At 35.8% G+C, this 12788-nt stretch overlaps 1 protein-coding gene across 1 annotated transcript; it reads right to left on the reverse strand.

Moving 5' to 3' along the window:
• Window positions 1-704: 704 nt before the first annotated feature.
• IMPA1 (inositol monophosphatase 1) lies at window positions 705-11459 on the reverse strand. Its single transcript, XM_026842111.1, has 9 exons — window positions 11362-11459; window positions 10470-10551; window positions 9172-9305; window positions 7123-7227; window positions 5798-5843; window positions 5549-5657; window positions 4728-4836; window positions 3029-3180; window positions 705-2604 (listed from the first exon to the last, which is right to left on the reverse strand). Exons 2-9 carry the CDS (start codon window positions 10530-10532, stop codon window positions 2486-2488), a joined length of 837 nt encoding a protein of 278 aa, XP_026697912.1. The 5' UTR covers window positions 10533-10551; window positions 11362-11459; the 3' UTR covers window positions 705-2485.
• Between the last annotated feature and the right edge of the window lie 1329 nt (window positions 11460-12788).

Consider the following 12788-nt stretch of genomic DNA (forward strand, 5'->3'; position numbering starts at 1 on the left):
ACAGCAATCATGACTTCTCTGTTTTACTACAAAAAATTATCAAAATTGTGGTCTAGCATAGAACCAAAAAGAAAATGCCATTAAACTTAATAATTACATTTTGGTGTCCTTTCACATGATGAAAGAAGTGGCCATATATTAGACAAAGAGTTATCTGATAAGATAATGCTTAGGCAAAGTAGCAAACAACAGTGATTTCTGAGTCCCCTGAAAGGGAGACTGAAATTGAAAAGAAAGCAGACAATTGTTAAAAGCTGCCATTTACAGTAAAAAACAATTAGGCTGGTCTCCAATGCAAATAGTGAGAGGGGATTTCCCCAAGACAGGAAATTCATATAAATTTTTCCTCAAAGAGCATCAGTAGGAAAGCTAACAGTGAAAAAGCTACATGCTTCAACCATCTGATGGGCCTCCAAAACAAATCACAGGTAAGCTAAACCGCAAAGTTTGAGCTCTTGAGGTTGGAGATGATTAATGCACCACAATCTCATTGGAAGGTGTTAAAATATTTACTCTAAAAACCTACTGCAGGTATATACATAATTTAACTTATCTAAAGGCACAGCAATTTATGATCTGTGTACATCAGAGGCCAAGAAGAGAAAGTGTTCAACTCAAAGTCTGAAGCCCACAAATCCAGCTTGTTGGGACCCAGCATTGTACACCTACGAACATTAAGAAAGGAAGGAAGTACATCTGAAGCCACAGCTGGTAAAGCATATTTATTTTGAATGTGTTCTCCCATCTCCAGTACTTTTTAGACATGTCTCCATTTCACAAATAAATTGATTAAAAAAATTATGCAGAATTTGTTATATAAAAGCCACAGAAATGGTACAGTAGACATACTGCTTAAGAAATAATGATGATCCCACATAATTTACAGCAATAAAGTTAGTGAAATGCTCAAAAAATTTCCTTGTCAATGGGGATTTTAAAAGTAAAATTAATCTAAATTTGGCTTTTTTACAAGACCTTTAAATAGTAGGCTGATCTCATTACCATTAATCATCTGGCATTAGATACAATTTCAAATTAAGTACTTCTGCAAAATCTGAAAAAATCAAATGATATGAAAGACTGAAATTTATAGTAATAGATCTGCTGAAACTTCAAGACAAGACAACATCATTTTTCAAAATAAAAAGTGGGACAGCAGTACAAAGTCAGGTTTTCCAAAGCATTGCTGTGTCTTGACTGGACCATCAATGAGACAACTTTCTTTAAGAAACTTTACACATGGAAAAATCAGGCTAAAAACTGCTGTAAGTTAAATCTTTTTTTTAAAAGTACGTTATTTGTTTGAACAGTACACTGATACTTCTAACAATCTTAAATACAAAAATTCAAAAAAACAGTATAGTGTTCAAAGTTTAAACACATTGACACCAAGAATGAAATTACTAGTATTTTTTAGATTTATAAACCCTTTAGGTTTAGATAGGTATTATTTTGTGCCTGCATACTCTAAAACAATGGAAACCTGATCCAGGTCACTCCTTTCACAATTTACAGAGAATGATGTAAAAAATCTGTACTATGGGCTTACTTTTTTGCCAGCTGAGTTACTGAAAACTCCCTTGGATTTTAATGATTCCTTAGACTCTGAAACACACTCATCCACGGAGAAGCAAAATTAACAGGAATTACAACTGTCAAGAATAAGATAGAGGACTTGATATCAGCCGATTCCAACAGTCAGACGCAAATCATACTTCATCTTAATTTAGAGTAAGTCCATTTGGTGATAGAACGTGTGCTCAGAACTTCATTCTGGGAGATGCATGTATTTTCTGGCACCAATAACTATTACTTCTGCAACTATAATGAATTTGCAATCGTACTGGCCACATAACACCCTAAAGAGGATATTATGTTTATCTACCATAAGAAAGGTAGAACAATGACTACAAAGACAATGACAGCTAAGTAATAAAGGTTTTAAATTAGAGCCAAAACTACAAGCAACTTTTTACAATCTGGAAATGTATGAACAACCTCTACAAAAACTGTAACAAGGTAAGGAAATGTATACATTGATGACACCAAAGAAAACAATAGATGAGACAGATAAAGATCAGACAAACAATGCCTTCACCTTTTTGGGTTCAGAATCAGATGTGATGATGTGGTGTTAAGATGATGAATTTTGTTTTTTCACTTACAGAACTAGAGATTTTTATTTATCTAGATATCAAAAAGTCTCTACTATATCTTCCAGTGTAGTATAAAGCTTGAAAATATGAGTTGTTATATTTGCTTCTTTTTATAGATCTTTATGTAATCATGATGTTAAATAAAATACTAACAGTGAGAGCTTACTTAGAATGTTGGTCCAATCTCAAAACACTACTTAAGCAGTCACACCAGTACTGAAAGACTACCATTTATTTATCTATCTTTTTATCAGGTTTAAGGTGTAGAATAACCACCACATGGAAGTACGAGACATTATATAATTACGTTTAACGTGTCGTTTTGGTATTCAGTTAGCTGCATCATCCCTTTTCAGAGGAATTATTTGAAGTGCTTTGGCTATTCTCTCTCCTATAGCTCGACTACTTGCGGCAATTATTCTTCGAGACATCAAATCAAATGGTCCACCTAGAAATCAAAGCAAGCAAAGTAACTAGCTTACATCTGGGGAAAATTAAAAGTTGGGAAGAAAACGAGCACTGAAAAAAAATCAAGCGTAAATGATATATTACTATTTAGGACCAAGTTTTGCCCCTGGATAAAAATGCATTTAACACAACAGGTATCTCATATGAGCTACATTTAAATTCTCTTCAGTGTATGTCTACTGTCTTTTCCACTCTTCCAGATGCTCAGCCAAGAGAGTAAAGGTTATCTTGTAGCTGAAGAACATACAGTTGACTGACTCTTTATCTATTAACTGGACAGGAACTCTTCAGTAGTAGTAACTTGGAAAAAGGATTGAAAAACCTCTTTGCCTTCTCCTTTCAGCTATGTTTTGCTCCCAGTTAGCTATTTAGAAGGAGAGCATTATGCATGCCTGTGTATTTACCTGATACATCTAGCAGTACTCCGCCTGCTTCAGTAATAATAATTCCAGCCCCTGCCATATCCCAGCAGTGAATCCCCATTTCATAATAGGCATCAGCTCCACCCGTTGCCACAAGGCACATGTTCACAGCTGCTGTACCAACGGCTCTAATCCTAAAGGAGACAGTTGTTTTTTTAATTGAGAACAGTTTGTAAGAAAGTCAGTGTGTGTACACTTCACAGAGAACACAGAAGCATCACATGCAAAGTGAACTGAGCGAGAGAAAATGTGACGGAATGCTGCAGTGAAAAAATAAAAAATTGGGAATTAAGTCTTGCTTAAGTAGCTTGAAGAGGTCTCCAAATATAGCAAATTTCCAGAAATTACATTTATGAATTCTGTTACACAATTTTGTTTTAGAGTGAAAACACATCTTAAAACAACTTCTTAACCTAAAACATATTATAGAAGCTATCTACCCACAAAACAATAACAGATATTCTGCTTTGCTTTTTGAATACAAGAATTCAAGTAGAATGTACACTGTTCTCAGTGTTGAAAAAACAGTTTCATTGGTGATGCTCAGTAAGCATCTCTGACTTGCAAAAAACCCTGACAGCAGTAATCACAAAAAATAAACTACACAGCATAAGTTTAGCCTGGATAACTTTATCAAACACTTGTGTAACAAATTCCAGTTTCTTTTGGAAATATTGATGCATTCAGTAAGTAAGCATGAATTGTACAAAAAAATTGCAGTTATTTCAATTATCAGTAGAATGCACATTAAATTGTAACGGATAGCAGCTAAGTTAGTGCAAGAAACAACTTAAACTCAAATCTCATTTTATTGTTTACAAACAAAATACCAAAGTTGAACTGACAACATACTAAAGCATATTCCCTACTTAAAATCTAGCATATAATCTTTAATGACATCAGAAGACTTTTTGAAAGTACAAAAAAAAAAAAAAATCTATATGTTAAGCATCAAAACAAGAATCCTGAGAATCTCAGCATAAAACTACAACCCTTTTTAGATCAGAAACACGAGTAGGGTTGAGTAATAAAAACCTGTCCAATGAAACCACCTTTAGATGTAAAACGGTTTATGGAAATGTAGGCTTTGGCTTATCTGGAAGAGAGGAAGCAGGGAATGTAACCAAAATAAGAACAGTTTATGGACAATTTCAGCTACTTGGACAAATTCTTAAAAATTGTACCATATTGAAAGAGAAAAGGGAGACCTACTTTTGTCTTCTGATATATATAAAAAACCCCAACAATTTTCATTACTACAAGGAAAGGAAACTAAGAAATTATAGCTTTTGTTTATCCAGTTTTACTCCCTGTATTTCTGGAATAAAAAAAAGCACACAGAATTGTATTTTTTTTTAAACTAGAATATTACTTCTAGTAATATTCTAGTAATTACTTCTAGTAATATTCTAGTAATTACTTCTAGTAATATCTAGTACTTAGTTCTACAAAACGAAACATGCTTCACTTCTCAATACTGATTGTTATGGTTCTCCTATATATGTCCCAGCTTGAAGTTAAACACACTTAAGAGTTTCTCTGCAGAAGCTACTAGACAAAAACTTTTAAATCATATTTCACATTTAAGGTGTCAAATGTAATGCAACCAATCCTTCCTAAAAATGATCATATTTACAATGTTAATACTACCAGTAAATATAAAAAATAGGAAGTAACTTACCCATGAATAGGAATACTGAGAAGTCTTTCCATGTTAGAAAGAATTATTTTTATAGTCTCTGGATCACGATTTGATCCCAATTCTGTTACTAAAAGGGATTTTGTAATGTCTGGAAAAGAAACAAACCCTCACTTTTCCAACAGTACAACTTATATAATTAGCAGAGTTTACTTCATTGCTTTCTTACAAGACTGAAAAAAGGGCATTTTAGTATATTACATATATTGAATATATAAAAATCTGTTCTTACATGGAAAATGGCAGGAAAAAATAAAATACAGCAAACAAAGCATGATCTGGTTCAATTGTGCATATACATTAATCGATGTCATTAGTAAATAATATTCTGTTGCTATAAAAATTAGAACAGTCCTCAGATCTTTAAAAGTTCCACTTTAAATGTGGATTTCACTTTACATAAGGTAGTAAGTATACAAGAGAGATACTGATTTAAACCACTAGTTCACACCTGGAAGAAGTTGAATTGTTCTGTAGATCTGTTACAGACTCTATAATAACAATCATAGACAGATTACAGAGGTACAGGGAATTAAAAACAAACAAAAAACCACAACATACAGAGAAACGGAATAAAATCTTCAATTTCCAAGACCTGATTTTGCAAAGATCACAAGCATGTTCTATGCATCGAAGAGTACATAAAAGCTGTTTCTCAAAACTGAACAATGCATGGCCAAAAAAAGCCTGTCTCTGCAAAACAAAACCATGAGCTAAGAAACAGGAATATATTCCGGTCTAAAAACTGTCTCATTTGCAAAATAAATGTAATTACTAGAAATAAGCTACTCAGTTCAGCTTACCTTCTTGGCCTGATACTTGAAGTTTTTGACCATTGCAAAATGCACCTTTTCCTTTTCTGGCAGTATACATCTTGTCTTCTATACAACTATACACAATTCCAAACTCTATCTGCAAGAAACAGTAAAGATACCTTGAGGGCTTTTTCCCTTTCTTCCTATTTGCTGTGAAAATACAGATCTTAGTTTTAACTAGCAACAAGGAATTAATTTGGTTTTGACTGATTAGATATTAAGTAATAAAAAGTATACCTTTTTGTTTACAACAAAGCCAATTGAAACTGCCACAAATGGAAACCTACAAAACAAAACATTTCACTAATTTATAGTGAGATACTATGCTTCTTTCATTACCACGCTTAGTCTTAATAACAACAACATTCAGTTAAACGTAATGTGTATTTCAAAAAGAAACTTGGACTATAGAGGAAGTATTAGTTTTCTGGAACCTGCAAAATTTACTATGAAAACAGACCCAACAACACCAATTACTATTTAAAATACAAACTTTTCCACCCACTGAAACTAAGTCCGTTACAGCTTAGGGACTGCCATTTCTGTTACAGCTGTTACTAGCTTAGGCACTGTCATTTTATAGCCAAAGAATATGAGCAAGCCCCTATGCTACTAACCTTTCTCAGAAGAACAAGCTGGCACAAAATAGTCTCATGAGAAGCAACAAGTCACCTCCCCTCCCACCTCCACTTTCTCTAACAAAGCACCAACAGATATTCAAGGAAGAATGCCGGGGGAAGAGTGAAGGCAGTGGAAAAACATAGGACATGGTGGGCTGCACCTTAATCTAATTTTTTTAACAATTAACCAATTTTTTTTCTAATTTTTTACTCTTCAAAATTTGCAATTCCAAAACATTTGCATTAATTACTATCTGCAAAAATATACAGACTTTTAAGTAACCCAGCAGAATGGGTTCTGTTCTTATAGTTTTTTGAACATGTTATTTAGCAGGATTCAGCAGCTGTTTAAAGCTGTGTCACACATAGGGGCTGTCATTTCAAAACTGGAATCAAATAGGCTCAGAAAAGTTCATCAGGGGCAAAATCCATCATATTTCAAAGACAGAAGGAACAAGCAGTTAGCATTACACTGAAAGTCCCCTCTTCATCCCGGTGCAAAATACCACTAGACAATTACTGCTGATATTCTGCTTTCTTTAGTGGTAGCAGCTCCTAGATCATGATGAATTTGAAATTTCTTAGAAATCGGCACCTAGAGATGTTACCACCTTCTGAAAATGCTGCAACTCCTTACTCTGAGTCCTGATGCTTTACTGCTAAAATCTGCCCACCTGTCCTTGGCACTGACTCCAAAGGCTGCTGACCCCCACACTGCTTAGTACAGGTTTCATGGAATAAACACCTGCTGTTGGTTACAGAGTTACAAAAACTTCCCAGTAATGCTCAATAAATGCAAATAGAGATTTGTAACTATTAACAAATTCATAGTATCCCCTTTAAAGCCATTTAAAAGTGAAAAAAACCCTTACTTTCATGGAACTGGAAAAAGAAAAAAGGTAATAATCTGAAATTGCTAACATAAAAAAATGAAATGTGGACCTGTGTACGAAGTTAGTAGTTCCATCAATAGGGTCTATAATCCATGTGGGATTATCTGTCAAAATGCTGCCCTCTCCAGCTGCAACAGATTCTTCTCCGATGAAGCTACAGTAGCAAACACATTTAAAAGATATAAAGAAATTGTTTTAAATGTCTGAACTGCAACACTGTCCTTGACATGAAAATTCTTAAAGTGTGATGCAGGTTTTTGTACCACCAGTGATCATACGTCATCACTGAGATCATATGTGAAAAGCTGCGAAACACACAATTTATCTGGAAAGCACTACCACATCTGAACAAACTTGCAGCAATATTTTAGAGATAAGCACAGTATGTGGGGAAAAGAACTTTACATTTTAATATCTCACTGAAGTTTTCATCATTTTTTTCAGTAACAGCATCACCAAATTTTGGTCAGAATAGCTGTAGCTGTTCACACCTTTCAGTTTATTTGTGCTACAAACCACCGTTTTTTAGCTTGTATTTTAACTAAAGAAAGCCTTTGTGGTCATATGCATCTGGTTAGAGCACTGCAGTAACTGTTAAATTTGTAGTCTGATTTCAACCCAAATATGAGAGAAAGTTGTTAATCTCAAACCTGTTTAGTTTTACAAGCATTATAAAATGGTAACATGGTAAAGGGATGGAATCCAAACCAGAGCTCCTCCTGAAGACAGCAGAGCACATGCTCAACCATAATGCTAAATCCAAGGGATACACAAGGCACAGTGCCATAGGAAGTCAATTTTCACAGTTTTTGCTGCTCATAAAAGTATTTGTTTTGAACTGCAAAATTGTTGAGATGAGTCTACGTGGGTGGGATTCTCTTCTATGCCTTTTGCATATTACATTTATCACATATTACTCAACCTACAAAAAGCAGGCATCAAACACATGCTTTCCTCCACAAACATGTAAAATGAGAACTGCTGAGAGCAAACAAATAAGGTCCTTTAATATTGATTAGAAGTTTTATGATTAACTATAGAAGTGAAGATTTTTGCTCAGAATTAAACAGCATGTTTCCAGAAAGCAGCAGATCTTCACAAAAAGAGAGACTGAATAGTTCTTTAGGTGGATGAGTAATTCATTAGAAAGAGAAATTCAATACCAGTATGTCTCATGTGGCATTAATTATCTAATATAAAAAGAAGATAAAAGATTCTAAAATGCTTATCAATGTCACAGAAACTGTTATTTCAAGGTCATTCCACAAGTCTGTATGCTTATACTAATTTGATTAAGATACTGACATTTTGCATCACCTCAGTTGTTCCAGTTCCATACATATTTATTACATCTCACATATACAGCTACAGTAAGAAAATCTCCAAGAAAGTGCAAGAAAACTTAGCAAACCCACTTTAAGGAAACTATTAAACTTGAATCCTTGTGTTAAAATGAAAAAGAAAGTCTCATGTAAGTAAAATACATATAATTCACCCTTCAAGAATAGATTTATTTTAGGGGGGAAGAGGGGCAGGGGGAGGAAGAAAAAAGTGAAGAGCAATAAGAAAAAATCAGTATTTTGTATGATAGACTTTCAGTTATGCAGAATCTGAAAATTCTGTCTTCTTTTAAGGATGCTTGATGTTCTTAAACTGTATGAGACTTGCCAAAGGCACATTCAATACCACAGGACCCCACCAGAAGACAGTGAAGGCATGCTAGTTTAAACAGCCCACAGCAGACAAGAAATTTGGGTTCTGTGTATCTTGGGGCCACCTCTGATTCTCCAACACAAATAATCAAGAAGTTATTTACAGCTGGTTCAACTGGAAGTGACTTTCAGAAGTCTTGAGCAAGGCTAAACTCATGTCAGTAGACCCTGGGGACACCTTGTTTTGTTACTACAGCTCTGAGCAAAACTTCACCCCACCAGTACTCTGAAATACTTAATATATTGAGGGTAAGGGAGAATTCTGTAACTTTCCAGCATACCAATTGTAATGAAATTTCACCAAGCAAAGTCATAAACTTCCCATTTTTTTCTTTCAGACACCTCTCTCCTCCTTCTATCAAAAGTGTATTGTCAAGTAGCCATACCTGTGAGAAGGATACTTTTCTCTTATCAAAGAAATAATGAAGTTTTCTACTTTTTGATCAGTTTCCGTCACTAGATCTACTGGTGAACTTTTAGTCATAACAGATATTTCTTCTTTGAGTGCTCCACAGATTATCTGTTAAGAAAAAAAAATAATCTTTCTCCATTAACAGTATGGAAAATATTAATTTCTCCCCAAATTTGAGCATCCTCTTTACTGTAATTTTCTATACTGCACATACAAACCACAAGTAGTGACAAAACCTGGATTTAACTGCAGGAGCTGGGGCTTACCCTTGCATCCATCTCCAGACCCTACTCAGCACAAATTTTTACATGACCTTAGATCCAAGTACTACAACAAGATCCACTGGTACACGAAACTGAGCTCTATTTTGTTAGGACAAGTTATAGATTTATAAATTTAAATACCAGAGTTGAATGAAACACTTAAGACTGAGTTTAGGTCAGCTATTTTTAGTCAGACCCTGCATTTATGATCTAAAAACTATAGAAATCAGCTTAAGAAAGAACACATGCCTCACAGCCCACAAAATTATTTTATTCTAACTTAGAAAGATTTTCCAAGGGAAGATTTTAATGATGTCACTGCAGAGACAATGTTCTGCAGATTCTGTAGCTCCAGGGGACAGAATCAGTACGTGTGCCATCTTGTTTGGCTGCAATAACATTCAAATGTACCAAGCAGAACTACCAGGAACTGAACATTTGGTAACCACATTTACATGAAGTTCTGCCAAGATGTGCAAACTCTTTCCTGTTCTAAGCCATCTTAGATGACAAACAGGGAAAGTACTGCCACTGCAAGGGATGCTTCTTCTTTACAGAACTAAAGCAGTCTATGAAGAGATCACAATATGGTAATTTGTACCAAGAACAAGTCACTGTATAAAGTTGATTGAGGTGTTTGCAAGAAAGACTGTCAACAGCTTTCACATAGTAAAATAATAAGGTAGACAGGTGAAGCTTAAGGGAAAAAACAGAGTTGCTTTGTTAGATTTTTTTTTTTAAAAATCAAATTTAAGAACAAAAGATACTCCTTAGTCTTTAATCGAACTCTGGTCCAAAGAGAAGTACAAAGCTGTTTTCTTAAGTTAACCGAGCTGTAAATATGAAAGACACTCCATTCTTCAACTTGACCATCACTCAATGATTCTGCTAATTTATGTTTTTGACAAAATACTCCTCAGAAGAATATCCAACTCCAAACTCCTTCTAAAGCTATATACATACTCGACTCAACAGACAATACTATTACTTATCAATAGTTTATATTTACCGTCCCAGCTTTCCTTGCTAAGGCAACTGCATAATCCATACATTCTTGCCAAGGATCTGCCATCTTCTCTTAGATATACAGCCTACCAAAAGGAGAGATTAAACACAAAAATTATTATGGCTGTTTTTTTTTTACAAATTCTAATTTTCTGCTCCCCCTGTTCTGGACTGCATGGTTTTCCCCTTGCTAGAATATGGAAGTTTGTCCTATACTTTAGTCTGGAAAAAAAAAAAAAGGTAATTTTAAAAGTATGAAAAATGTAGATTAAGTTACCAATTTATTTACCCACATTTTGTGATTATCAAAAAGGCATAACATAAAAAACATTAACAAGTACAGAGCCTCAGTCTTGAAAGATACATGCATATACAAGACTCCACATTTAGACACTGACCTCATTGTACAGAAAGGCTCAGAAAAGCAATGGTGTGGTTACACACAAGCACACTCTCAAATAAGGTGTACAGCTCAGGGTCTTTTTACTTAAAAATACTAGAATCTTCACTGTAATTTACTGCAGAAGACTACTGACATATAGCTTAGTTTATTTTTAAGTATGGTTTAAATGGCTTTGAATGTCTTAAATTAGATTAGAATGTTAAACCCAGAATCAATCCTTTCTGTATCTTAGTCCTCCATATTTTGTTCTAGGGGTTTATTCCCAACACAAATGTGAAATGGTTTTGATGCTACATAAGCAAGTCATTTAAAAGTGTCTTCTGTATTTTTAAGTATTATGAAGCAATACATGTTATCTTCTACTCTACTTTCATAAGCAATGTGAAATACAAATCAGCATATCATACATTATTTCTGATACACCCCGAATAAGCCACAAATTCATTCAATGGTGTTCTGAGTTTTGGGAGTCTGTTTCCTTTTTGAGCCCTACCCCTTTTAGAGCCTTCTGGGTATTTCCTACTTAAGTGCTTCAGTCCTTAAGTGATGGCCTGCGTAACAGTTTTGTAACACCTGCAGATTCAGAAAGATTAGATAACGACCATTAAAAAAAAACAGCACTGAAACAGCAGAAAAAAAACCCTGAGCAATTAACATGATCCATGAGTCCCCAGTCCAATCATCCTGTTCTAATGGTCCTTGCCTCTTCCAGCCTTGGTCCTAAATAGGCAGACACGGCCAGAAAAGCTCAATAAAATGCAAAGGGTATGATGCTTCAATTATCTTGATAATGTTCTTTATTTATCATAGCCTTTAAAGCATGAAATCTGTTATATAAACACAGAAATAAATTGTCAGGACACAGAAGTGGGTACGACAGCACTACGTAAAGTTACTCTGTTACCCATAAAAGACTGGCAATACTTGGGGAACCTTAAATACACTGACACCCAGTAAAACGGCACAGACTCATGTAGTAGAGGGAAAAAAAAATCATCTAAATTTAAAACGTCACCAAACCCCTAACTCCAGAACGGGTATTGTAGTTAAATACCGGCGCCTACACTGACTGGAAGCACTGTGTTGCTTCCCCCAGCTTAGTTTTGTGGCGAGTTTGTCCCACAAACTGAGGGTGTGCAACCAGAGTAGAGGCTCGCATCCCGAAACAGAGGTTTGGATCCCGGGCTAGAAGGGCTGACGGGCGGCCCGCACTGCCCGGCCGGGGTGAGGGCACCTCCCGGTCCCGGCCGGGGGCTGCGCGCCACGGCGGGGAGGTAGCCGCGCCGCGCTCCGTGCCTGTGCCGTCAAAATTACAGTTAAGGTGTTGAAATTCGCCTTTAACGCCGACTTATTTGTAATTACTAGACGTGGCAGGGTGAAGATACCGTCAGTGCTCCGCTATGGGACATGCGGTTGGCGTTTACCTGGGCTTTCAGCTGCTGGAGGTGCTGCCTGCAAGCAGTCGGTGCCAGTTGGTGTAAGGGGCCTCAGACAAGAGCGCACCCAGGGGCATAATTTTTGCAACTGTGATGTGTACATATCGAGGAGGGCAGATAAACCAGCAGATATCTGTGGAAAGCAAGATAAAGAACCTGAGAAGCTTCACAGACAGAGCAATGAGCCAAGACAAGACCTTGTATGAAAGACTCAGAGTTGATGGAAAAGCCACTTGAGACACCTCTTCAACAACCACTAGAGACCACCACAGACCCCCATGGAAGGTCCTCAGAGACCCTTCCCCAAATTTTAGTACACTTGCACAATGTATTAACATATGCATTAGATTCCCTGGAAGCAGACAGGTACCTCTCAGATGAATATTTATTTTTTTGATTGCATATAATGAGTGTGCCTTTGTCTTTCGACATGCATTTTAGCTGGAGTGATCCCCTGAGCACCCAGTGCTGCAGTAAAAAGAAT

Source organism: Athene cunicularia, assembly GCF_003259725.1.
Source record: "Athene cunicularia isolate RWA chromosome 2 unlocalized genomic scaffold, athCun1 chr2_part1, whole genome shotgun sequence".
Classification (NCBI taxonomy): domain Eukaryota; kingdom Metazoa; phylum Chordata; class Aves; order Strigiformes; family Strigidae; genus Athene; species Athene cunicularia.